General features: G+C 42.0%; 1 protein-coding gene across 1 annotated transcript; it reads left to right on the top strand.

Annotated features, from left to right (window-relative positions):
* Nucleotides 1–1,119: 1,119 nt before the first annotated feature.
* On the top strand, nt 1,120–27,267 carry ZFP64 (ZFP64 zinc finger protein). Its single transcript, XM_020984238.2, has 6 exons — nt 1,120–1,605; nt 3,430–3,669; nt 14,910–15,071; nt 20,846–20,908; nt 21,604–21,855; nt 25,641–27,267. Exons 1-6 carry the CDS (start codon nt 1,560–1,562, stop codon nt 26,966–26,968), a joined length of 2,091 nt encoding a protein of 696 aa, XP_020839897.1. The 5' UTR covers nt 1,120–1,559; the 3' UTR covers nt 26,969–27,267.
* The last annotated feature ends 729 nt before the right edge of the window (nt 27,268–27,996 follow it).

Here is a 27,996-nt window from a genome sequence, read left to right as displayed (position 1 = left end):
TGGAAGTAAATGTTAAAAACTAAAATAAATAAATTTATATTAATTTTAAAAAAACTTTACATGTGACCACATTCTGAGCCTTACAATAAATAACATCGACAGGGGTTCTCAATCTTGGGACCTATGAACTTTTCTCCCAATATTTTGAGAACTATATATAAATATAATTGATTTCCTTTGTAATCCCAAATCTTTTATTTTATATGCTTAAAAACATTACTCAGGTAGGTAGGTTTCACCAGATTGCCAAAAGGATTTATTACACAAAATATATCCTTTTATCCTCATAACAACCCTACTTGGTAGGTGCTACTATTACTGCTTCCTTCTTACAGAGAAGTAAACAAGTTGAAAAGGGTTAAGCTAGGTGCCCAGGATCACACAGTTATTAAGTGCCTAAGGCAGGATTTGAGTTCAGATATTCCAGACTCCAGATCTAGCGCTCTATCCACTGTGCTATAACCAGCTGCCTATAAAATACATAAGATTACAAAGAGAGTCAATTCTATTGAAATAATTATCAAATATTTAAAAATTAATATTACATTAAAATATTATTTTAAAAAATACATGGACCGGGGACTACGAGGTGGCAGTGGATACAGCATTGGCCCTGGAGTCAGTGGGTCCTGAGTGCAAACCCAGCCTAAGACACTTAATAGCGGTGTGACCCTGAGCAAGTCACTTAAGCCCGACTGCCTTAAAAAAAAAGAGCTCCAGAATAAAAATTCTTGCTAATATAAAAATATGTTTTGCATGCTTTCACATGTATAATTAACGTTATATTGCTTGGCTTCTCAAAGAGTGAAGGAAGATTTCAGAACTCTAAAAAATTTGAGTTAAAAATACAGTTAAAAAAATAAGCTCCTGCTCCTGGGTCTTCACAGCTCTAAGTTAAAATGTTTCCAGGAATCTGTGATTCTCCCCTTTGTAAATATATCCTCTAACAAAGCGGCTCCTACACTCCCAATAACAACTTCTGCTCTAAGGTCTAAGAGCCGACCCGCCCACTGCCTTCTGCAATTGACCAGCAGGGGGAGACGTCCGTTCTGCTTTCCCTGAAGGGCCAAGAGCGCACGCGCAATAACACAGAGAGAACGCCCTGCAGCCGACTGGTAACAGCTGCAGAGAAAGGGGGAGGGGTGAGTTCTAGGAGCAACGCGCCTAGACGCGATTCGCGTGTCTTGGGTGGCTGCTGAGGCCACTGTCCTCTTAACGGGGAGCAGGAGCAATAGCCCCGGCAAAGCAGGGCCAACTGACGGCCCTCAGTGGTTTGCAGCAGCCTGTGCATAGAAGGGAGCATGCAGAGGTCGGAGCAGGTGGATGCCCGCCTTAAAGCGCCCTCTAGGCAGCGGAAGTGTGGCTTTCTTTACATCCGTCCTCTCGAATCGCAGAGTTAGGAGAGGAAGGGGGGAGGAGGAGGAGGGAGGGAAGAGGAAAAGTCACTGCATAATGTAAATAAACACGCGCTCTCACCCCACCACCACCACCACCCCCACGCCCCATCAGCCCTATGCACCCCGGCCTTTGCAGCCCCAGCGAGACTCCAACCCCAGGCCATGAACGCGAGCGGCGGGGGCGAGGGCTTCCCCGGCTCAGTCCAGTGTAAGTTATGCCGCACGGCGCGCTCCGGGGTCCGGGCTGGAACACACTGAGGGAGAAGTGGGCCGAGTCGGGAGCCCCGAAACCTGGGTAGCAACAACCTGCCGGCGCGAGCCCCAGCCCGGGAACCTGGCTGGGAAAGAGCGCGCGCCTGCCGAGCAGAGGAGGGCGTGGGAGCCTGGGACGCTGCTCGCTTGCTTTTTTCCGGGCAGCGCTGCAGCTACGCTCGAGCTGGGGGAGGCGGGGTGGGCTGCGGCTGCATCCAGGGACAGTTACAGCATCAGCACCGCGAGGGGTTCTGGCTCCCACCACGCTCCAACGTCTTTGCAGAATCTAGAGGGCCCTCCGAAGGAGTCAGGGGACAGTAGCTTGGGAAAAAGTTTGAGTCTACCCCACCCTTGGTTAGTGGTCCTCTCCCCCATGGGGCTAGTGGCCAGGAGTTGAGGGACACTTATGTCTGGAGAGAGAGGCTAGAAGGGGGGAAGCAATAGAAAATCCCTGCAAAGATAAAGCTAGAAAAGTTCTGCCACACTCACACCAAATCGTGCTTTGTTCGGGAATATGATTTCAGCATTAACAGTTGGGTTAAACGCATTTGCATGGCCCCATTAATAAGAAATCAAGGTTAGCTTAAGATGCAAGAGGGTTCCTGCAAATTATGCAGTTTACCCTTGGGTGATTTGGGGTTTGGTGGGGAAAACGACTTTCTTTTTAACATCATCTCTTTTTAACCCCTACTGTCCCTTGGATTAGAAACAGTGTCAGGAAAAAAATTTTTTTAATACTATAAGTTACATCATCTGCCTCTTTCAAGGTTTAACCTAATTAGAAAGTGAGGCCTTCATCCATCAATGAAAAAATGTTTAATCACTTCATTTCTCATTTCCTCAGTTAACCTAGCTGCTAAATGTGGGTAGGAGGAATAGCTACAAAGAAATTATACTTATGAAGGATTTAGAGATCCTTAAGGGCAAAAAGGCTATCTAAATTTAAAGTATTATTGATAATATTATAACAGCAATATCAGTGATAAAATACTGAGAATAACTTTGGGCTTTACTTTACTAAAAGTAAATATACACAGGACTCCTGTTCTTTAAGAGACAGAGGGAAAAAGAAATTATTCAATTATTTTAGCATATATTGAAGGCTTCACTCCTTTAAAAAAAAAACTTGCTTTGTAAATGTAAATTTAATCAGGCTTGTTATTTAAAAACTCACAAGAAATTCATCAGTCTCAAAAAATCAGTGTTGTTCCTCAACCCAGACAGATAGAAGTCTCTGTATAACTTAATAACTGTTTTCATAAATTTCTGTGGCCAGGCTTTTCCTGACATGTTTCTGCACCTAGCTAACCTGATCCTCAGGTGGTCTGTTGTCTAGCTGTTCTTGGAGTCTTTACATTTTGGCAGGACCTCCCAGAGTTTGCCCTCCACTGGCAGAACCTTGGACAATCTAAAGTTACCTCCATGCCAGGTTAAACCATCAAGTAGGCTTTTAGTGGTAGTCATAAGAATTTGCCTTTTAAAAAAAATTCATCAGAAAGAGCATTTAATTTGGAGTTAGAGGACCTGGGTTCAGATTCTAGTTCTGGCACTTATTACCTATTTGACCCTGGACTGATCACTTCATTTCTCTGAACTTCAGTTTTCTCATCTGTAAAATGAAGAGGCTGCACTAGGTGAACTCAGAGGTCCCTTCTGGCTCTAAACCTATCGCCCCTGTATAGGACCTTTATCATTAGTCCAAAAATAAAAGTCCATTCAGTTTGTGTTTTGAAAATGTTTTTAATTCACCTGTGAATTTTTCTCTTTTCCTTTTATGTAGTTCCTGGTGGCACTACTGTCTTAGTGGAGCTAACTCCAGATATTCACATCTGTGGCATTTGCAAGCAGCAGTTTAATAACCTGGATGCCTTTGTAGCCCATAAGCAAAGTGGTTGTCAATTGACCAGCACTACCCCCGGTGCTCCCAGCACAGTTCAGTTTGTGTCAGAGGAAACGGTGCCAGCTCCCCAGACTCAGACCACCACAAGAACAATCACTTCAGAGACCCAGACCATCACAGGTATGTATAGCTTTAATCACTTGGAAAATAAAAATGGAGCCATAGATGGCATGACCCTTGTGACTAAATGCCAGCTCTTGGCGTATCCCAGGCTTTTACCACCGACTTAAAAGGAGGCTAGTCACAAAATCCTGAAGTGGAGAGAGGCTTTCATCGCTCTTCTGTCTAAACCAGACCTTTCTGTATAGATGAGGAAATTGAGATTCAAAGAAGGCAGATATCTTGCCAAAGGTGACACAGGAAGTTAGTTAATGGCAGACATGGGACCAGAACCCAGTTTTCCTGATTCTTTTCTCTTAGTGCAATACTGTTCTCTTTGAGGAGAAAGCCCCTGGATTGAAGTCATCGTCAGGGAACTCAATCATTTGTGTACAATACAAGAAGGTTCTGGATAAGGAATCTTGGGGGTTATACTTTAACATAAGGAAGAAAATCATTAGTTTCTAATGTGGTTACTGACTCGACCCTCTTCCCATTCATTCAGTGAACAGTTAATAAATGGTTAACTATGTTAAGAGCATGGGGCTAGATACTAGGAGAGATACAAAGTTTAGACAGCAGTCTCTGCCCCTATGGCACTCTCAGTCTGCAAAGAACTAAAACCCATACACTGATAATTATCTGCAATACACAATTAACCATGACAAGTACATTAGAGAGATGCAAAACAAAGTGCTTTGTGAGATTCAAGGGAGATCATTCATAACCAGGATAGGTTTCCTGGAAAAGGCAGCACTTGAGAATAGATAGGGGTTTGAGGAATGGGGTGGTAAAAGGCCGAGATATGAGGCATAAGAAGAGAACAGCATAAGCAAAGACAAAGAGATAGAAATCCATTTGGGGAACAGAATGTATTTGTAATATGAGATAAGGCTGAAATGTTGGAAAGAATGGTATTGTGCCGAACTGGGGAACTTTGAACAGCAAGGTAAAATCCGTCTATCAATAAGCATTTATTAAGTGTCTACAGTTTACTCAGCAGTGTGCTAGATGCTGGGGATACGAATGCAAAAAAGTGAAATAATCCCTACTCTTAAAGATGTTATATTCTACCAGGGGAGATATGTGTATGTATATAAGTATGTACAGGATAAATAAAAAAAGAATAAATACAAAATATATGTGATACAGTTAAATGAAAGATTGTTAAGGAGGGAGGGCATTTGGGAGGATCAGGAAAGGCTTCCTGTAAAAAATGGTGCTTGAGCTGTAACTTCAAGGATGTGAGAGATTTTGTGGGGTGGAGGTAAAGAGGGAATATAGTCTAGGCAATGAGGATGGCCATGAGATGAGAGATGGAGTGCTATTTGTGAAGAACAGAAAAAAGGCCAGTTTGGTTAAATTTTAGAGCAGAGAAAAGGGGTTACTGTATAATGAATGATGCAGGAAGGAGAAGTTAGGGTCAAATTGTGAAGGGCTTTAGAAGCTAAACAGAGTTTATAGTTTATCCTAGAGACAATAGGGAACCACTGGAGTTTAGTGAATAGGATCAGAGCTACACTTAAAAATAATCACTTTGGCTGTTGTGTGAAGAAGGTTGAATTGGAGTGGGAAGTCTTGAGACAGAAAGACCAACCAGGCCATTGTTGCAATAGTCCAAGTGAGCAATGTGAGTAGAGAGAAGGGATCAGATTCTAGAATTGTTGAGGAGGTAAAAAAACAGAAAAAAATTGGCAACTTATTCAGTATTTCCTCTATAAAAAGTCAGGTTTCTTTGAGCATAAAAAGATGAAAAGAATAAGAGAAAGAGTTCTAAGATGAAGAGGAATTTGTTAACAAGAGGGAATAGGTTCTAGAAGGAAGGGAAACACGAAGAAAAGGACCAGGGAAAGAAAAGCAGGACTGAAATAGATGGGGATGAGACAAAATCAGAAGATAAAGATTATGAATCTGAAAGGCTGAAAAGATGTTTGTGCCTTCAACATAAATAGGCAAGTTCAATAGATGGGAGGGTTTTCAGGGAAAGATGAATTCTGTTTTTGACATGTTGAGGTTGAGATATGTCTGGGATGTCCCATTTGAAATGTCTAATAAGGAGGGAGAAGCATTTTAACTCCTACTCTGGATCTTTCTTTTTTATTTCTTCTTCCTTATTCCATCACTCTCCAGTACTGGATATTTCTTCTCCCATGCCATGCTAAGCTAGATGAAAGAGTAGTCATTTTCTTCACTCATCACCACCATTTCCAGACCCAGTGACTGCTGTTGACCCTCATCTATCTTTCCTCCTTTGAGGTTTACTCCATCTGCCTATGTCACCCAGATCCTGTGTGTGTGTGTGTGTGTGTGTGTGTGTGTGTGTGTGTGTGTGTGTGTGTGTGAAATTGCCCCTGGTTCACTCCCCCTGTTTTCTCAAGGATTTCAGTACTTTCCTCTCCACTCCTTCAATATACTCCTACCATTGTCATATTTTAATTCATCAACTTTCTTAACTTGCATGTCCTATATCTTTGCTACACCTCTGTTAGGCACAGGGCTAGCCATACTTTAGATCTCATTAACCCCAGTAACTGCTGCTTCTATGATACTGAACTCTGAAATTCCTTTCCCTGATCATAACCTCTTATTTTGTCTCTGCCTCTGCCTCAGTCTCATTCCTTCTAAACCTAGGCTTTACACTCTTGATAACACATTGCCCTTCCACCCCAGTTTGAAACTCTACTTTCATTGCTTCATTGTCTCAGCACTATAGTTGACCAGTTCAGCTACATCCTCTTCTCTGTCCTACATCCCTAGCCCCCATTTCCAAAACCTCTACTTAAAAGTTCCCAAACTGCTAAGGCAGCCAGGTGGTGAAGTAGATAGAGCTCTGGGCCTGGAGTCAGGAAGACTTAAGTTCAAATCTGGCCTCAGACATGTGACCCTGGGCAGATCACTTAACCCTGTCTGCCTCAGGTTCCCCATCTGTCAGATGAGCTGGAGAATGAAATGGCATACTACTGCAGTATCTTTGCCAAGAAAACCCCAAATAGAGTCACCAAGAGTCAGACATGACTGAACAACAAGAACGACACAGGATTATTGTGAGGATAAATTAGATAATATTTGTAAAGCTTTTAGCGCAGTTCTTGGTGCATAATAAGTACTTAATAAATGTTTATTTCCTTCCTTTCCACTACCCTGAGTTACCCCCACCACCTGCCTTTACTACTCTACCCCCATGCTGCTAAATGCTTCCAAATGCCACAGAAAGAAGCCATACAGCTGTATTGGCTGGCTATTGTTATTTAATATTTTAATATTATTTTGATATTCAGATTTATGTAATTTAATCTCAGCTGGGTCCTCAATGCTTCCTAGCAATCCTTTCATTCTTCCTTGATTGATTCTCTCCCATACTCCCCATAGCAGCTATTCCAAACCTCCTCAAGTTCCCTACACCAGTGATATCAAAAACTGCAGGCCATATGGCCAGCAGCACTTCCCAAAATCAGATTAAAATATAATTGGAAAATATTTAACAAAATAAGTAAAAATACAATAAAACAGATAATACTACATTTTAAAACTAGGTCAGTATGCAGCCCACAGGTTTCCTTATGTACGGTTTAGTGCCCCCCCCATTTCTGTTTGAGTTTGACACCACTGATCTATAAGAGCACCTCCTCCCTTACAGCCCCTGACTTTGTCACCTACTTTAGTAAGAAAGTCTAGGTAGTCCCTTGAGTTCCCTCTTCTTCCCTCCTCCACACCTCAAAACCTCTCTGTTTTATCTCCCATTGTCTTCTCCTTTGCTCCAGTCTTCAGGAAGAAGTAGCCCTTCTTTCCAAAGCCACTCCTTGAGATCTTATTCCTTTCCAAGCTCCTCCAGGAGCTTGTCCTTTCAATAAATCATACTCTCTTTGATTCTTAGTTCACTCTTAATCTCCTTATTTCTATCTTACTACCTACAAACATGCCCAAGTTTCCCTCCATCCTTAAGGAAAAAACAAACTTGACTTACCCTGCCATCTCTTCAACATCTTATCCTGCATCACATCTTTATTTCACAGCCAAACTCCCAGAAAACATCACCTACTCTCACTGCTTTTGTTTCATTATCTACCACTCACTTTTCAGCCTCTGGAAATCTTGCCCTGTGCGCACATGTTTTCTCCTCCTCTCCTCCTCTCTTTCCCCATACATTCTAGCTGACACCCTGAGAGAGCTCCACTTCTAGGTGACCCCTCCACATCCCAGTGATTCTGAACTCCCAGTTCCCATTGTCCAAACCTCATTATCCATCTCTCACTGACTGCTCCCTTAATGTCATTCCCATCAACCCAGTCCCACACACACATACACACACACACCCCTCCCATCTCTAAAGACAACCATCCCTTCCATTGTGTTCTCTAGAATACCTACTGTGTAGGCAACAAATTAGTTTTCATCTTAAACTTTTCTTTTTTTGTTTTCTTCATCTTCTTATAATCCCTGACACCCAGCTCCCTCTCCGTCACTGGTTGTACTCTCATTGGTCATGGTGGGGGAGCTGGAACACTTCTTGCACCCCATTGCCACTTCCAGACTCTCCCCTACCACCATCACTAAGCAGTCTCCCCTTCTTTGAGGTTCATTTAATCCATATTTATTATATAATTGAGATTCCAGTGGCTGTTGTCTACAGATCTCCAGGATACTCTCCTTCCTCCCTCAATGAGTTCAGTGTAGGGCTCATAGTTTTTATCTCCTCACCAACTCCTGCCCTCATATTGAGGGACTTCAATACACATATCCATACATACATCTATACATATATGTGTGTGTATATATGTGCATGTATGTATATGTGTGTATACATACATGTGTATATATATATATATATATACATATACATATATATGTGTGTATTCCCTCAAAAGTCCTAACTGAATTCCTCAGTTTGTTCATTTCTTATGAGCTGCTCCTCTACCCACCTCAGCTACACACAAAGATGGTAATAACCTTGATTTTGCCTTCACCCTCAAGTGTCCTACTGCTGTTTATGAAGTCTGAAATTCTTGTCTTCTAATCTGTTATCATTCCACCTCTTCCTCTGTGTTACATCTTGAACCCTGTTTTTCATCCTTACCATGATCTCTCATTACTCCACCATCAGTTCTTTCCTAGGCCAACACCCCTGCACTGCACAATCACCTCCTTTCCATATCTTGATGATTTGGTGAACCAGTTGAACTGTATTCTGTCTTCTTAAGGACTTGTTCTCTTATTCTGTTGCTGTTCTTGCCCTGGATTATTTCACCATCCACTGCTTTCACTCCTACATTCACATGCTGCTGATCAAAGGTGGAGAAAATCATGAAACCATACTGATTGATCCACTACAAATTTGTATTATATAATCTCAACTCAGTCCTCACTGTGTTAAAGAAATTCTTTATATCTCCTTAATCAGTTCATTACCCACTCTCCACAACAGCTCTTCTAAACTTTTTCATCCTCCCTCAAACCTCCCACAGATCCCCTTTCTCCTCCCCTCTCAGCTGAGAACCTCACTGAAAAAATTGAGGCCATCCACCAGGAGCTCCCTCTTCTCCCTTCATCCTGATCTTACATCATTCAGATACCTTCTGCTACTATCTCCTCCCTCATGCTGTCTCACATGATGATATAGCCTTACTCCTTACCAAGATTAATCCCTCTACATTCACAGGAGATCCCATTCCATCTCATCTTCTCCAGGACATTGTCCTTTCCCTCTCACTGATCCTCAGTCTCTCTCTCATGGCTGTTTCCCTACTGCATGTATATATGCCTATGTCTCCCCATTCGCAAAAAAAACCCATTTGGTCTGTCCGTCTCTACTAACTACTGTCCTATGTCTCTCCTCCCTTTCATGAATAAATTTCTTGAGAAAGCTATTTAAAATCAGTGCCTCAACTCCCCTTCCTCTATTCTAAATCTTCTGCAATCTGGCTTCTGATCTCATTTTTTAACTTTTCTCTCCCAAGTTACCAGTGATCTTTTCCTTGCCCGATCTCATGGCCTTTTCTCAGTCTTCCTCCTTCTTGACCTCTCTGCAGCCTTTCACGCTGTCAGTCACCCTCTTCTCCTGGATACTGTCTTCTCACTAGGTTTTTGTGACTGCTCTTTCCTGGTTCTCTTCCTACCTGTCTGACCGTTCCTTCTCAGTCTCCTTTGTTAGATCTTCATCTAGATCGTGCATGCTCTCCATGGTGTCCCCAAGGCTGTGTGCTGGTCCCTCATCTTTTTCCTCTGTACTATTTCGCTTGGTGATCTCACCAATTCCCATAGATTCCATTCTCATCTTTAAGCAGATGATTCTTAGATATATTTGTCTAGTCCCAACCTCTCTGCTGACTTCCAGTCCCACATCTCCAACAGTCTATAGGACATCTCAAACTGGATATCCCATAGACATTATAAGCTCAACATCAAAAACTCAAAACTGAACTCATTATCTTTCCCCAAGAACTCTCCCCCTTCCAAACTTCAAACTTAACCATTCTCCTAATCCTCTAGGCTTGAAACCTAGATGTCATCCTTGACTTCTCACTCTCTCTCACCGTCCATATCCAATCAGCTTCTAAGTGCTATCAATTCTACCTTGATAACATTTCTCTTTCTCTCCTCTCATACTGCTACCACTGTGGTGCAGACCCTCTTGACCTCACACCTAGGCTACTATAGTAGCCTTCTGCTTGGTCTCCCTGACTCAAATTTTTTCCCAGCCCAGTCCATCCTACGTTCAAATGTCAGTCTGATCTTCTAAAGCATAAATATGGCCACCTTACCCTCCTATTCAATAAACTCTAATGCCTTCCTCTTAGCACTTGTTCAGTTGTTTTTTCAGTCATGTCCGCCTCTTCATGCCCCAAATTGGGATTTTCTTGGCAGAGACACTGGTGGTTCACCATTTCCTTCTCCAGCTCATTTTACAGATGAGGAAACTGAGGCAAACAGGGTTAAGTGACTTGCCCAGAGTCACACAGCTAGGAAGTGTCTAAGGCCATATCTGAACTCAGGAAAATGAGTCTTCTTGACTCCTGACAAAGCATTCAATCCCCTGCGCCACTGAGCTGCCCTGTTAGCACTGGGATCAAATATAAAATCCTGTTTGGTTTTTAAAGCCCTTTATAACCTGGCCTCATCTTACCTTTTTATTTCTCTTATACCTTGCTACCTTCCATGTACTCTATGACAGTGACGCTGACCTCCTTGCCATTCCTTGCAGAAGATACTCTCTCTCAACTCTAGGCGCTTTTTCTGGCTATCCCCCATGGCTCAAACTCTCTCCCCCCTCATCTCTGCCTCCTGGCTTCCCTAAAGTCTCAGCTAAAGACCCGTCTTCTGCAAAAAGCTTTTCCCAATCCTCCTTAGTCTTAGTGCTTTCCCCCTAGGATTAGTTCCAATTTATCCTGTATATATTTTGTTTGTACATAGTTGTTTGCATGTTATCCCCCCCTTAGATTGTGAGCTCCTTGAGACCAGGGACTGTCTTTTGCCTTTCTTTGTATCCTCAGGGCTTAACCCAGTGCCTGGCATATAGTAGGCACTTAATAAATGCTTGCTGACTTGACTTGACTTCTGCCAGCACTTTACTAAAATTGCTCTATTCAAAATTATCAGTAATCACTTAACTGCTAAATGTAAAGGCTTTCTCTCAGTCTTCATGCCATCTGACCTCTCTACAGCTTTTGATCCTATTGACCACCTTCCCCTCTTGCATATTCTCTACTTCTCTGACTTCAGCAACACCCTTCTCCTGGTTCTTCTAGTACCTGCCTGAAGACACCTCAGCCTGCTTTCAGGAAAATCATCCCAAGTTGGGATGTCCCCTGACGCTCCGTCCTAGGCTCTCTTCTCATCTCTCACTAGGCAGCTAGGTGGATCAGGGCTAGAGACCTGGGCCTGGAGACAGGAAAACCTGAGTTCAAACCTCTCGCTCCAAATCAATGCTCCACAGCATAGAAGTGGTATTTGAACTGGGCAAACCTGTTTGCCTTAGTTTCACCTGTAAAATGAGGATAATAAATGCACCTATCTCACAGGGTTGTTGAAAGGGAAAAATAAAACATTTGTAAAACATTTAGCACATTGCACATAGCAGACATTTAATAAATGCTTATTTCCCCCCCTTCTTTTTATATTCTTTCCTGGTAATCTCATCTTTCTCCATGGCTACAGTTTTCCAAAATCTTTGTCTTCAGCCCAAATATTTATTGAATTTCCATCCGTGTCTCAGATTCACCATATCTTCCCTCCTCCGTGTTTCCCTGTGTCTCTTAAACATTCCACCATCCTGCGTCACCCAGATTCACAACCTCAGAGTCCCATTCTCCCCTTCCCCCTCCTGCCCTATCAGATCAGTTGCCAAACCTTGGGGATCACGCTTTCTCAGCAGACCTTACATCTGTCCCCTTCTCTCTCCTGTCACTGTCCTAGGTCGGAGCCCCCCCCCCCCCCACCACCATCTCTAATTCGGCCTGTTATAATAGCCTCCTTCTTTGTCTTCTCCCTTCAGAGGATTACAGAATTCCGGTATTGGGGAAGGACCTCAGCAGCCACTTAGGCCAATTCATTCCCAAAACAGAATCCTTTACTACCATCCACCTGACAAGTAGTCCTCTAGCCTTTGTTCCAATGAAGAGAATCCCCATACAGCATCCCCAAGACAGTTCATTCTACTTTTGGATGGGTCCAGTTGGTAGGAAGGGGAAAGTAGGTAGCACAGTGGATAAAGTACTGGATCTGGAGTCAAAAAGACTCATCTTCCTGAGTTCAAATCTGGCCTCAGACACTAGCTGTATAACCCTGGGCAAGTGACCCGTTTGCCTCAGTTTTCTCATCTGTAAAAAAAAAGAAAAAATGAGCTGGGGAAGGAAATGGCAAACCACTTCAGTATCCCTAGAAACCTCCCCCCCAAAAAAATAGGGTCACAAAGAATCGGACACAAATGAAAAACAACTGAACAACAATTGTTAGGAAATTTTTCCTGATATCAAGCCAAAGTGTGCCTCTTTCTGATTTCTACTTATTATTCCTACTTCTTCCCTCTTGGACCAAATAGAACTGAGTCTAATCCCTTTACATAAAACAACCCTACAAATACATTGGGTCATTGATTAAGAGCTGGAAGGGACTTGAGAGACCCTGTAATCCAACCCCCTCTTTGTACAGATAAAGAAACCAAGTCCCAGAAAAGTTAAGTGACTTGTCCAGGGTCATATAGCTAGAAAGTGGCAAAGCTCTAATGTCCTCACCAAATCTCTTCTCTAGGCTAAATGTCCCCAGTTCTTTCAACCAGTCCTCAGATGGAATACATTTGAGGCCCTTTGCAAGTTTGGTTGCCCTCCTATGGACGTTCCAATTCATCAAAGTCTTTCTTGAAATGTAGTGCCCAGAACTGAACAGTGCTCCACATGTGGCCTGACTGGGGCAACATAAATTGAGATTATCAACTTCTCATTCCTGGCAGCTGTGCTTCTCATAATGCAGTCCAAGATCATATTAGCTTTTATGACTGCCATATCATACTGTTGACTCATTGTCCTTTTGTTCTGTTAAAGCCCTGAGATCCTATTCCCACAAATTTCTGCCTAATTGAGTTTCTGCCACGTGATGCTATATTTCTAGTTAATTTCTCAAATCAGGATGTAAGACTTTAACATTTATCCTTATTAGAGTTCATCTTTTTAGATTCAGCCCTATTCTCCAGCCTGTCAGGATATTTTTAGATACTGATTCTGTCATCCAGACTGTTCTCTCTCCCCACTAGCTTTGTGTCATCTGCAAATTTGGTAAGGATGCTGTCCATGCCTTTTTCTAGGTCATTGGTAAAAAATGTTCAACAGTACAGGGCCAAGCAAAGATCACTGGAGACCTTCTAGGTTGACATCAGACCGTTAATTAACTAGTCTCTGGGGCTCTCCGTTCAACCAGTTCCAAATCCATCTAACTATATTATGATCTAGTCCAGCACTTCATAAACTGTGGATCCCTTTAATATAAGTATGTATACATATGTGTGTATACATGTGTATACACACACATATGTGTGTGTTTATATGTGTAGATACGTGTGTGTGTGTGTGTATACATACATAAATCCTCTTAATAAAAGGATTTGTTCTGTGGAGTTTGGATTCAGTTAAAGGGCCACACTTGGCCTCGAGGCTGCAGGTTCCCCACCTCTGACTCCTAAAATTCCTAGATTCCATCCAGGTTTAGCTTCAGTACCAGTGAACTCCAGCTCCTATGTGAAGCCTTTCTTGAGTAATCATGGAAGGAGAATTGGATCTAGAGTCCAAAAACTTGGATTCACATTCCAGCTCTGCCGTTTATGATGTGTGTAACCTCAGACAGTCATCTAGACTCTCTGGGCCTCAAATTTCCATGTCAGTAAAATGAGAGGGAAATTATATGATTTTATGGTCCACTCTTCATCTGATGTTCTAGCATTTTGCATTCCTCTTATGCACTTAACATATACTAATTTATATTTGTATGTTTCTGTGTCATCCCTTCCCCTTTTTAGATTTTAAGCTCGTTGAGGTCAGTCACCATGTCGTTATATTGATTTCTTCCCCATTGTTTATGTGAATGAATGAAAAAATTAATGCATGCTGTACTCATGATGCCAGGGTAATAAGTTCTGTCTCCTATCAGATGCTTAGCTATAGCCATAGACACAGACACCACTGTCCGGAAAAACAGAGTAGTTGCTATACCTGTGGTCCATAGATCCCAACCTAGATTTCTGCATGCCTTTACTGACAATAGGCACAAGCCCAGAGAGTGTGGACGACTCACTGGAAATTCATCACCACAACTGGCAAAATAATTCCAAGGACATGGCCTTTATCTAAGCATACAAAGAACGATACTCAATCTGAACTCTAGATGGGAGAATGTGATATGATAGCCCCTAACACTGAGTAACTTATGCAATGAAAAAGTATGTAATTTTTTTGTTAACCTTTTTTATTGAAAGTCAGATCTCATCAATGTAAATCTAGGTACAAAGAAAAAAATATTTCTGAGATACTGACAATGATGCTTTAATTCCTGTCAGTGTTCAATATGGCACAATTCTTACACAGCCAGAGAACTTCTTTGGAGAAGTGTTGTGTTTTTTAGCATGGGAATAAATATTCACATGTTTTCATTAGACTAGTTGGACTGTAAATCATTTTTCACATTTTTTGAATAGTTCAGCTTAATGTTAACCATGCTGTATGATTACATTAAGGATTATAAAAATGTTCATATGACAGTAACCCTTTTCGTATCTTTAGTTTCAGCTCCAGAATTTGTTTTTGAACATGGTTACCAAACCTACCTGCCCTCAGACAGCAGCGATACCCAGACAGCCACAGTTATCTCAGTCCCTCCCAAGTCACGGTCTCGAAAGTCTACAGCCTCACCGGCACAGAAGAAACTTAACTGTTGCTATCCAGGTAAACATTATTGTGTTTTATTTCTTGTGTACAAGAGCAACACAGTCAGGGTTAAAATGGGGAATTCTGGCTTCCTGTTCTCTTACTCTGCAGAGTCAGATGTCAGATAGTCAGGGCTACCTGTTAAAGGCATCCAATCTGTACCAGCTTCACCAGCACAACCAGCATTCTGTTGTCAACCACTACTGGATGCTTACTTAGTTCAAGAGTCCTACAGTGTTTTTAAGCCTGGTATGTGACTTGCCAGGGCCACGGGATCTCTGTCAGCTTCCTTCTGAAGTCTCTATAATGCAGTATACCATTCTCTCTCTATCCTTGTTACTGTTACTTACAGAGCCTGAAATCACTCATCTCCCAAGCTTCCCAGGTGACCTCAACAGGCCATGGTCTTCCTCTCCACACACACCCCTGCCATTATCCTTAGGAGCTACAAATCTGCACCCCAAACTGACCATACAAGTCTTCAGTTGAGACTGGCTCAGTTCAGCCATACTGACATGGTCACAACTTAGATTTTACTCCTTGAGAATTGCACCAAGATCTGAAACTTGAAATTCCTGCCCTCCAGTTACAACCTCTATCACTTCACTGCCCCCTCTGTGTCACTCACACAAAAACTCCCCTTGATCCATGGGGTGGCCCTGAGACTCTTGGTGGGTCACTGTTCTTCCTGAGCATCCCTCCAGCTCTGGCCTCTCTGGCCTCCATATCCAGCCTCGACCCTGCAATCAAACACCTCAGTGCTTCATTAGCTACTACCCTGGAGCCTCTTCTCTTTTTCATGGTTTTAAAAGTTTTATTGATGTGTTTTATATTTATATTACAAACACAGATTATCCCCAAGAGGTCTCTTATAACAACATAAAACAAGTAAGCAAAGCTAAGACTACAGTGACCTCATCTGAAAGTGTAGCCAACATTCCACATGTGGAGCACCTTCCCCCATGTTGTTAAATTGTTGGGGGGGTTTTAGATGAACAGAAATTTGTTTTCTCTCTCTCACCCTCCCCCACCCCATTAAAAAAAGAGAGAGAGAAAATTCCTTGTAATAAATACTCAGAGTCAAGCAAAACAAATTCCCTCATTCTCGGTATAATATATACATATACATACACCCTCATATGTGTATTTATACATACATATATATATATATATGTATGTATATATATATATATATACATATACATACACCCTCATATGTGTATTTATACATACATATATATATACATACATATATATATACATACATATATATATATACATACATATATATACATATATATACATATATATATGTATATATATGTGTATATATATACGTATGTATATATATATGTATGTATATATATATACATACATATATATACATACATATATATACATACATATATATATATACATACATACATATACATATGTATATATATACACATATGTATATATATGTATATATATGTATATATATGTATGTATATATATATGTATGTATAAATACACATATGAGGGTGTATGTATATATACACACAACATTTACATATGCATATATGTTTTTCATTATGTCACCACATCCACAGTCTTATTTCTTTTTTGGTTTTCCTGGGTTTCTGAGCATCACTGGAAAAAGTTGCAAAATTAAAATGATCTTACTATCTATTAGCATTCATTTATTAACACGTAGAATGTGCCAGGCATTGAGCTGAGGGTTGTATATACAAATACAAAGAATGAAACAATCTCTGCCCTCAAGGAGCTTACATTCTAACTGGGGAGATAAGTACCTTTATAAGTATATATGGAATAAATTGTAAAGAAAATAAATACAGAGTAGTTAAATACAAATTAATTAGGATAGGAGAAGAGCATTTGCAGTTGGGAGAAATGTACTGGACACATTTGGTGCATGATGCTAGCTGAGTCCTCACTACTATTCACCAGTTCTCTGACTCTACTCTTACCAAATTCTTCTCACTCCCTATAGTGACTAGTCTTTTAGTCAGTTAGTCAATAAACTTGTAGTTAATCAGCCAGTAAACATTAAGGACCTACTACACGCCAGGCACTGGGGATATAAAGAAAGTTAAAAGACAGTCCCTGCCCTGAAGGAGCTCACAATCTAATGGGAGAGACGGCATTCAAATAACTAAGTACAAACAAGTTATATACAAGGTAAATGGGAAATAATCAACAGAGAAAAGGCACTAGCATTAAGAGGGATCAGGAAAGGCTTCCTGTAGTTGGTGAGATTTTAGCTGGGACTTAAAAGAAGCCAGCAAAGCCAAGAGACAGATGAGAAGAGCATTCCATCAATGGGGGGCAGCCAGTGAAAATGCCCAGAGTTGGGAGATGGAGTATCTTGTTAAAGGGTCCAGTTGGCAAGGAGGCCAGTGTCACTGGATTGAAGAGTTAGGAAAGAGATAGAAGATAGAAGAAGACTGGAAATACAGAGGGAATTCAGGGGGAGGTTATCAAGGACTTTGAAAACCAAACAGGATTGTATATTTGATCCTGGAGGTAATTAATAAGGAGCTACTGAAGTTTATTGAGTAGGAGGGTGACATGGCCAGACTTGTGCTTAAGAAAGATCATTTTGACAGCTAAGTGGAGGGTGGGCTGGAGGCAGATGAAACTTGAGGTGGTCGACCAGTCCAGGCATGAAGTGATGAAGACCTGCACCAGAGTGGTGGCAGGGTCAGAGGAGAGAAGAGGACATATGTGAGAAACATTACAAAGGCAAAATCAACAGGCCTTGGCAACAGACTAGTTATGGGGGGTAAGAAAGAGTGAGGAGTCTGGGGGCAGCTAGGTGGCATAGTGGATCGAACACTGGCCCTGGAGTCAGGAGGACCCGAGTTCAAATGCGGCCTCAGCTACATAACACTCACTAGCAGTGTGACCTTGGGCAAGTCACTTAACCCCAACTGCCCCCCCCAAAAAAAGAGTGAGGAGTCAAGAATAACACCCCCATTGTGATCCTAGGGAACTGAGGGGATGGTGATCCCTCCAGGAAAGTTTGGAAGCGGGGAATGTTTGGGGGAAAGGTCATTAGCTCAATTTGGGACATTTTGAGTTTAAGATGTCTGTAGGACATTCAGTTTGAGATATCTGATATGCAGTTAGGGATAAGAGACTGGAGGTCAGCAGAGAGGTTAAGGCTAGATAAGGTAGATTTGAGAGTTATCAGTGTAGAGGTGGCAATCGAAACCATAAGCACTAATGAGGTCACCAAGTGAAAATGTATAGAGAGAGAAGAGAAGATAGCCGAGGACAAAGCAAGCCTTGTAGGGCACTCATATTAGTGGACATGACCTGGATGCAAATCCAGTAAAGGAAATTAAGAAATGGCAAGACTGGGGAGGAAAACCAGGAGAGAAAAGAGTCATGAAAACCTGGAGAGAAGAGAGTATCAGGGAGGAGAGGGTGATAAAGAGGGTCATAGGCTGCAAAGAGGTTAAGAAGAATGAGGACTGCGAAAGCACTATTGGATTTGGAAATTAAGAAATCATTAGTAATTTTGGAGAGCAGTTTAAGTTGAATGATGAGGTAGGAAGCTTAATTGTAGAGAGTTAAGAACAGAGTGGAAAGAGAGGTAGAGATTCCCGTTAAAGACAACCTTCTCAATGTGTTCAGCCACAAAAGGTAGGACAGATGTGGAAAGATGAAGTGAAGGGGTTTTGAGGATGGAGGAGATATATACATATTTGTAGGTAGTGGAAAAGCAGCCAATCCACAGGGAGAGATCAAAGATAAGTTAGAAAGTGAGCGTGATAGAGGAGGCAGTCTCTTGGAGAAGATGGATAGAATGGGATCATTTGTGTATATATGAGGAAAGGGTGAAGGAAGAGATGATGGTAGAAGGCATCTGGATTATGTAAGATGAGAGAAGAGGGAGCTCTCAGTGAATGGTCTCCATTTTTTTATTGGTCTCAATTATCTAGTAAAATATGAGGCAAGGTTCTCAGCTGAGAGGGTGGGGAGAAGAGGAGGCATTGAGACTCTTAAGTCTCAAACCATACCACTACACTTAATACAAATGACTTAACCTCCTATTTCACAGAGATTAAGCTTACTGACTCTGTTACTCAAAACTTCCCAGTCTCCTTTCCTCTATTCACAAAAGAAGAGACATCCCTATTCTTCACTAAAATTCATCTCCTTTCCTTTACCCTTGATCTCATTCGTCCATATCTCCAGCTGTCATAGTCTCTCATGTGCATTTTTGGCCTTTCCCTCTCCTTTAGCTTCCTGCTGTCTGCTTTCAAGCCTGCTCTAACCTCTAGGTCCTTTAAAAAAGAAAAAAAAAAGCTTTCTCAATCCTTCCAGCCTATCCTGCTATGACACCTTATCTTTCTCTTCTATACTCCTGAGATTATTGAAAAAAATCATCTAGTGATCAAGTTATCTAGTTATCAAGTGATACCTTCTTCCTCATACACCCAGTCTTCAATCACTTGCAATTTTGCTTCCCCCACCCCACCTCTCCTAAAGTCACCACCTAACTCCTAGCTGCTCAGTCAGTGTCCTTTGTTCAGTCCTCATCCTCTTGGACTTCTCTACCACATCTGACACCTCTGACTCGGCTCCTTCTGGATATCTCCTTCACTTGGTTTTCCTCCTTCCTTTCTCACTACTCCTTCTCTGTCTCCTTTGGTTCCTTGTCCTTTTACCTGCCCCTCAAAGTACTGCCTTTGTCTCGCTTCTCTTCTTTTCACACTCTCTGCTTTAGTAAGTGCATTCACTTCCTTCGCACTTCAGTACAAATGACTCTCAGATCTACGTCCCCAGGTCTGATCTCCTGAGATTTGCAGCTGCCTGAATGCCCGGAACTGCCTGACTCCATGAATCCATTCTGAATCCTCAATCAAACTTGATGTGTCCAAACCCACATTGTCTTAAATCCCTTCCTCCTTCTGACTTGGCCATTTCTATCTCCCACATGCATCTTTGACTTCTGTGTTTGAAATTTTAGGTTATGTTTGCCTCTTCCTTCATGCCCCCTATCTTTTCAGTTACTGAGTCCTATTTATTTTACCTTTGTAATATCTCCTGAATTTGTCCCTACCGATCTCTTTCCCTGAGTAGTCTGTACTTTACTGTCCCTGTGCCTTTGCTCAGGCTCTTTCCCCATCCCTCCTTGCTTTATCTGTTGTATTCCTTCCCATCCTTTGTAGCCCAATGAAGATGCCACCTCCATAAAGCCTTCTCTGATTCCCACCTCCATCAGTAAGGATCTCTCTCCTCAGACCTCACTTAGCACTTTGTTTTGCCCCTTTCTAAAGTTCTTAGCATTGGTGTTCCCCAAGGTTTTGTCCCAGGCCCTCTTCTCTTCTTTCTCTACTCTCTCTCTATAATTCATCATCTCTTATAGACTTAATCATCATTTCTCTGCAAATGACTCCCACATCTCAGTACCTCATCACCAATTGCTTATTGGACATTTCAAACTGGATAGGCTAAAAACATCTCAAACTCCATGTGAACTCATTATCTTTCCCAAAAAAATCTACTCTTCTTTCAGACTGCCAAAGGTGCTACCATCCTTCCAGTATCGCAGGTTTGTAACTTTGTGTGGCTGTCCTCGACTCCTCACCCTTGTCCACCTCTTCTATCCAGTTAGTTGCCAATTCTTCCCATTTCTTTATCCACGGTGTCTCTCAAATCCAAAGTCTTCTCTCTGTTCACACAGCTACTACCTTAATTCAGGCCCTTAATTCATGTCCCTGTTCTGATTGGTTCTAAAACTTAGGAGAATTTTTAAAAGTTGTTGGTATTTTTAGGTTGCCAGTTCAAGACAGCATATGGTATGAAAGATATGGAACGTCATTTAAGAACCCACACAGGTAAGTGTCCATGATCTTCTCTTTTTATTCCATGTATTCCCAGAGCGTGTTTTAATGTGTAACTTTGTGACTCCTTTTGCAGCTTTTATATAAGCTGTATTATAAGATGAATCACACCTTTAAAAGTTATAAAAATCTGAAATTGGTCACTTTTTTCAAGAAGTCAGGTATGCTTCTAGAATGAGATTATAGATTCCTCTACAGCAGAGACTGTCTTATATATCTTTGTATCTGCCTCAGCTTTAGGTGCAGCCAGCATTTTACACGTTTGCAGAAGAAAGGAATGAATGCATGCAAACAGTTGATCATTGTTATGAATTATTAGCCGAAATAGAGTAGATAAACTTTATGAACTAGATTTCTATAAGCAAAATTGCTGTGAGGTTTGGTAAACTGTGTAATGTCTTTAGTCTAAGACTTGCCATCATATGTTTAAACTCATGTATGTCTAGGAGGCAACAAATGCCTTATTTTGTATCTCTCTACAAAGTAGTCTGGGCAGATTCCCAGGGTGCTTAGCTGCTACTCGGGAATCCACAGGTTGCATGGGCTCATTCTTCACCCCAGAAGTGGCGCAAAACAAATTAAATGTGCCATCACCCTTTAAAATAGCTCATCCCAACCTGACTCCCTGCCCATGACCTTTTTCTTCTTTTCCAATCATGACCACCCAATGATGTCTGTTTTGTTTGAAGGAGACAAGCCCCACAAGTGTGAGGTCTGTAGCAAGTGCTTCAGCCGGAAAGATAAACTGAAGATGCACATGCGGTCACACACGGGTGTGAAGCCGTACAAGTGTAAGAGCTGTGACTATGCTGCAGCTGACAGCAGCAGCCTGAACAAACACCAGCGAATACACTCCAACGAGCGTCCTTTCAAATGCCAGATCTGCCCATATGCCAGCAGGAACTCCAGCCAGCTGACCGTGCACCTCCGATCCCACACTGGTAAGGAGGGGCCTGGCCAGAAAACCTCTTCTCAGACTGTCTCTCTAGATACAACATACCTTACTTGTATTTTGGAAATCTGAGGCCTAGTATAGCTGGTGCAGAAGGATTAATGTCTTTCTGATTCTTCTCTTACCTCTGTTAGAAAAGCAGAAATCACTGGTATGGTTAGATAAATGGGGTATGTGAAAAGGCAGCACAGAATAGTACAGAAATCACCAGATTAGGTGGTACATTGGATAGAGCCCTCAACCTGGAGAGAAAGACCTGAGTTCAGATCCAGCCTCAGATGCTTACTAGCTGTGTGACCTTGGGCAAGTCACTTAACCTCTTTTTGCCTTAGTTTCCTTATTTGTATAATAGCACCTGCCTCCCAGGGTTGTTGTGAGGATAAAATGAGGTGATATTTGTAAAACACTTTGCAAATCTTAAAGCACTACATAAATGCTAGCTAACAATGATGACTTGAGTTCAAATCCAGCCTCAAATACTTTCTAGCTGAGTGACCCTAAACAAATCACTTAAACCTCTCTCTGCATCATTTTCCTCATCTATAAAATGGGAATAATAATAGCATCTACCTCTCAGGGTTGTTGTGAAGATAAAATAACTATAAAGTGTTTTGTAAACTCTAAAGTGGTATCTAAGTCCTAGTTATTATTTTTAATTTCAATTAAGTTAATTATAATAATAATAACCAGTGGACCAAGCTTTTCATCTTTTTTCTGACTGTAGTTATGTGTCCCATTCACAACTAGTAATAATAATAACCAAATTTCCTATGGTGCTTTAAGGTTTACAAAGCATTTATCACACATTACCTCATTTGATTCTCAAACAGCTCCATTATTATTAGGCATAATTGGCATTATTCTCATTTTACAGATGAAGAAACTGAGGCTTATAAAGAGACTTGTCTAAAGTCACACAGATGTCACATGTCAGAGGCGAGATTAGAATCCAGGTTTCTTCTGGCCTTGAGTATTGAATTCTTTCCATGTGTCCTGTCTTAATTTCTTCATCTGTAAAATATGAACAATACTTATACTCCCTACCTCCTAGCGTTTCTGTAAGGAGAGTACTTTGCAAACGTAAAACTGCTTTAGAAATGTGAGTTGTTATTATTGTATTATTCTGCATTATCAGACAGAATTTGCCATATGGAATAGGGATATTTTAAAATTAGCCTAGGAAATGGAAATGATGTCATTTTCTAGCTATCCCTCTTGAGCTTTTGACCTATGAAATTATTTAATTTTTTTTCCTCTGCCATCTTGATTCATTATGAATTTCAAGGGGAAGTCTTAATGAGGACTTCCTCTTAGTTGGAAACCTGAACTTGAGAATTACCTCTAAGTTCCCTTTATATTGGTTTGCCTGCGCTCTGAAGGATTTATTTCTTACTGATTAAAAAAATAAATCCCTGGCAAAAGAAGAGATTTATTTAAACTTTAATTCTTCCTTTATTCAAAAAGAGTTTAGGCTCTACAGCTTAGCTATGAGAGGTCTAAATTTCCTGGGACTTAGCCTTCTCAGGCTAAATTTTTTTTACAGAGAAGCAGATTCTTCAAGTTCAGTAGTACCGCAAAGGTCATCCATTGCAACACCCTGCCTGGCTCAAGCCCTCTACAACTTCGGTGTAAATTCATATAGGAATGGGTCCACTGTGTCACATGCAAGAATCCTTGCGGGCTACAGTGACTTAGAAAACCACATTGCAGCATTATCTATTTTTTAATTGTATTTTTATTTATATGGTCAAATATTTCTACACCAGGGAGTGTTGTGGGCTGGGTGTTGTGACACTTCTGCTCTGCAACATCCCTAATAGTAAGTTACCACAAAAAGGATTCAATGCGTTCTCTCTCTCTCTCTCTCTCTCTCTCTCTCTCTCTCTCTCTCTCTCTCTCTCTCTCTCTCTCTCTCTCTGTTTTTCTCTCTGTTTGTCTCTCTATGTGTGTTTACACACACACACACCCCTCTCCCCCCCTGCTCCCCCCTCCCCCCCGCTTGGATCTTCAAGAAAGCAAGTAAAAGACCAAATAAGATCATAGCATTAAGCCATATAAGAGGGGAACCTCAGAGATTATAGTTCAGGGTTTCAGTATGTATTTTTCTTTGGTGATTATTCATGTTTAAAGTTTATTTCTCCATGTTCTTCATAAAACCATTACATCTATAACACTTACCTGTGTTGTGCTAGGCAGTAGAAGCAGCTCCATGGTACAATGGATAGCAAAATAGATTTGAAGTCAGGAAGACAAGGTCAAATCCTGTTTCAGACACTTATTAGCTATGTGGTTCTGGGCATGTCACTTAACTTCTCAGCCTCAGTTTTCCCAGATGTAAAATGGGGATAATAATAACACCTGCTTCCCCTTTCTCTCATTTGTTGTAAGAAAGAAATGAGATAGTAGAGTATATACAGCATAACAATTTTGTTATTCAGTCATTTCAGCTGTGTCTCAATTGTGACCTCATTTGGGGTTTTCTTAGCAAAGATACTGGAGTAGTTTGCCATTTCCTTCTCCAGTTCATTTTACAGATGAGGAAACTGAGGCAAACAGGAGTAAGTGACTTGTCCAGGATCACACAGCTAGTATGTGTCTGAGATTGCATTTGAATTCAGGTCTTCCTGACTCCAGGCCCAGCACTCTATCCACTGTGCCACCTAACTGCCCTTTCTAGCATAGCAAAATGCTATGCAAACCTTAAAGCCCTGTAGTTTAGCTCTTAGTGGTTTTAGTGATTCTAGAGAGCTGACTTTGGAGCCAGGAAGACCAGAGTTCAAGAGCTTCCTCTGATCCATACTGGCTGGACAAATCACCTAACTTCTCAGTGCTTTTAAGCAATTCCTTAAGACTAAGTTGCAGAGAAGGTGCAGATCTGCATTAACAGGGGGTGGTTCCTCATGTGGGAGATCCCCATGCCAGTGATATCACAGGCCCTGCCCCATCCTTATTCCGTCTTTTATTTTTAGTATTATATAAAATATCTTGCAGCCTAATAAAAGTAGCATTATATTTGATGGCATGTTTTGGGTGTTTAGAAAAAATTAGGAAGATCCTTTCCCCATTTTCTGTAGCTTTTTTCTTAAAACAGGCAACTGAAAGAATTTATCCAGGCCACAAGCAAATGAATTTGGAATTTGAAATCAGTGTTTGCTGGACCATTTTCCTCTGTCAAGACATCTTTCAGTAAAATAGGTTTTTTAAAGAAACTAAATAGCTGGGTTTTATATAACTCCACTAGCAGAGCATGCAGCTGGGATTGTACAATAAATAAATCAGAGCAGTAAACAATGCATCTTTATTAATAAAAAAATCTGCATAAAATACTAGCTAGGCATTTCAAACATTCTTAAAGTATACTCTGATTAGCACAGCATGATACAAAAACATGTAGCAAAATCAGTATAATATGTAACTCAATCAACAAATTGTGCAAAATTATACAACTATGAAACATTAACTGGCAAAGTGGGCAAATTAACCATATGCACGGTTGTGTGCTTATTAAAGAGGAAGAATGCACTGAGTACGTTCGCAAATTATATTTTGATTTGGGAAAACTAGATACCCCTTTTAATGCCCCATTTCCCTTCTGTGTTGCAATGCCAAACTAAAGGATGATAGCTTAAGTTTGGGGAAGAAAAAGCAGATTCCCTCCTTCCCCCTCTGCGCTGCAGCTGTAGCAGGAGCAACTCGAGCGACTCAGAAGTGATTTTCTAACCTGGGCACACTTGTCTACACCTCTTCTAACCGCCACGCCCCTTCCCTTGACAGGAGATGCTCCCTTCCAGTGCCAGATGTGCAGCGCCAAGTTCAAAATCAACTCGGACCTAAAAAGACACCTGCGCGTGCACTCGGGGGAGAAGCCTTACAAGTGTGAGTTCTGCGAAGTCCGCTGCGCCATGAAAGGAAACCTCAAGTCACACATCCGCATCAAGCACAACACGGAGAACACCTTCAAGTGCGCCGAGTGCAACTTCCAGTGCAGCGACAAGACCAGCCTCCGCCACCACTCCCGGAGCCACCAGCCCGAGCAGCCCGTCAAGTGCCCCGAGTGCAGCTACTCGTGCGCGCACAAAGCCGCGCTCAAGGTCCACGAGCGGATCCACTGCGAGGAGCGGCCCTTCAAGTGCGACTTCTGCAGCTTCGACACCAAGCAGCGCAGCAACCTGACCACACACGTGAAGAAGGTGCACGGCGACAAGGTCAAGAGCAAGAAACAGAGCCTGGAGAAAAAGGGAGGTGGGGAGGGAGGGGGCGCCGGAGGCGGCGCCAGCAGCGACCGGCCCAAAGCCGGCAGCTCCCGCCAAGTGGCCAGGCTCGACGCCAAGAAGGCTTTTCAGTGTGATGCTTGCGAAGCCTCCTTCGTGCGGGAAGATTCTCTCCGGAGCCACCGGAAACAACACAGTGAGTACAGTGGCAATAAAAATGCTGACCTGGCTGTTCTGCAGCTTCAGATGGAGCCCGGCCGCCAGGTGGGCACACCTCTCACGGTCAGTCCCCTCCAGGTACCCCTCCAGCCAAGCCAGATCCCCCAGTTCAGCGAAGGAAGGGTCAAGATCATCGTGGGCCACCAAGTACCACAGACAAATGCCATCGTCCAAGCAACGTCGGTGAACATCGTACCTCCGGCCCTAGTGGGCCAAGGTCAGGAAGACCTCCCGGCCAATAACCGCCTGCAGATTCTGCGCCAGGTCAGCCTCATCGCCCCGTCTCAGCCAGTGTGTCAGAACGAGGCCGGGCCAATGGGCCAGTCGGCAGTTCTGCTGACCGCTCACGATCAGACCGAAGGGGCTGCTTTGCACCAGACTCTCATCCCTGCCCCGTCGGGCAGTAATCACGAAGGCCCAGCCAACCAGACTTTCATCACCAGCGCGGGCATTAGCTGTTCCGACTTGGAAGGCCTCAACGCTTTGATTCAGGAGGGGGCAACAGAAGTGACTGTGGTCAGTGACGGAGGCCAAAATATCACTGTATCCACCACTGCCCCTCCTATCTTTTCCTCTTCTTCCCACCAAGAACTACCTAAACAGACTTATTCCATCATTCAGGGTGGGGCCCACTCAGCTTTGCTCTGCCCTGCAGATTCCATACCGGATTAACTTTTCTAAAAAAAATGTCTTCCCTTCAAAAGAATCTCTTTCACCTGTTTAAAACACATCAGTAGAATTCTGTGAAGTTTTCTCATGGTGATTTAAAAACTTCCAGGTTGGCTTCTTGAAAAATAAATTATAATTTTATACTGTCATATATGATAATTTTTTCACATTGTCAAAACCTTAAGAGCAGATCATTTCTGAAATGCCATATCATATCCACTATATGCTCAATGTTTCCAAGATGCTACTGATCAGAGGAAGAAAAATAATTAAAGTGTTCCAAGCAACAGTACATGCAAGTATTTTTGGCTTCTTTTCTTGTCTTTCCTTACCATGATATAGGTACCTTATGCCTTCATTACCTGGTTGCCAGACTTGTTTCCAGCACTGTCTGGAATTGGTCAGCACTCCAATAAAGTTCCAGGTACAGGGAAGAAACTGTTTTCCCTCCTGTCTCATGTGGCTTTTTAACACAAAATTCACATTCAAAAGAAGCAAACTATTGTTTGTTTATTTTTCTTCCAGAGCTCATTTTCTAAAATCTAGCCAGTCCATGACCTACTAATCCTGGTTTATATACATTTCTGATTTACATATGACCCTGACACACGAAAGGTTATATATACACTTAATCCAACTAATGGTCTTCTTACCCTGACAATACCCTTTGGGACTTTCTTTGCATTTTACCTTACCCCAGCTTTTACTTGGGACATCCCCCTCCACTTTACCCCCCCTCCTTACTTTTTAACCCAACTTTAGACCTTCTTGTATAAAAGACTCGGCCTTAAGCCTCTGAAATTTTGTCTCACCCCAGGGTGATATCTACAGAGAGAAGGAAGGGATAAGATGGGGAATATTCATGTGTGCCTATCCCACCACCCCACAGCAGCATCTCAGCTGCCTTTTCTAGTCGTGCTTCATCCCACTCTACCTTGACCTGCCTCGGCTCCTCTAAGAAAATATACTTGAGTGCTTGTGTGCAAAGAATCAACGTTAAACTTATCCGCAGCTGTCTTTCCCTACAGAGT

The sequence above is a fragment of the Phascolarctos cinereus genome, unplaced genomic scaffold (assembly GCF_003287225.1).
Source record: "Phascolarctos cinereus isolate Bilbo 61053 unplaced genomic scaffold, phaCin_HiC Scaffold_2;HRSCAF=192, whole genome shotgun sequence".
NCBI lineage: Eukaryota > Metazoa > Chordata > Mammalia > Diprotodontia > Phascolarctidae > Phascolarctos > Phascolarctos cinereus.
Note: the sequence above shows the minus strand (reverse complement) of the source record. Positions and strands in the feature narration are given on the sequence as shown.

Excerpts from the sequence above, each read along its gene's own strand:
- ZFP64 (XM_020984238.2), top strand. The coding sequence starts at position 1,560 with ATGAACGCGAGCGGCGGGGGCGAGGGCTTCCCCGGCTCAGTCCAGT. Across the intron at positions 1,606-3,429 it reads CTTCCCCGGCTCAGTCCAGT|TTCCTGGTGGCACTACTGTC; the intron begins GTAAGTTATGCC and ends CCTTTTATGTAG. Across the intron at positions 15,072-20,845 it reads ACTTAACTGTTGCTATCCAG|GTTGCCAGTTCAAGACAGCA; the intron begins GTAAACATTATT and ends TGGTATTTTTAG.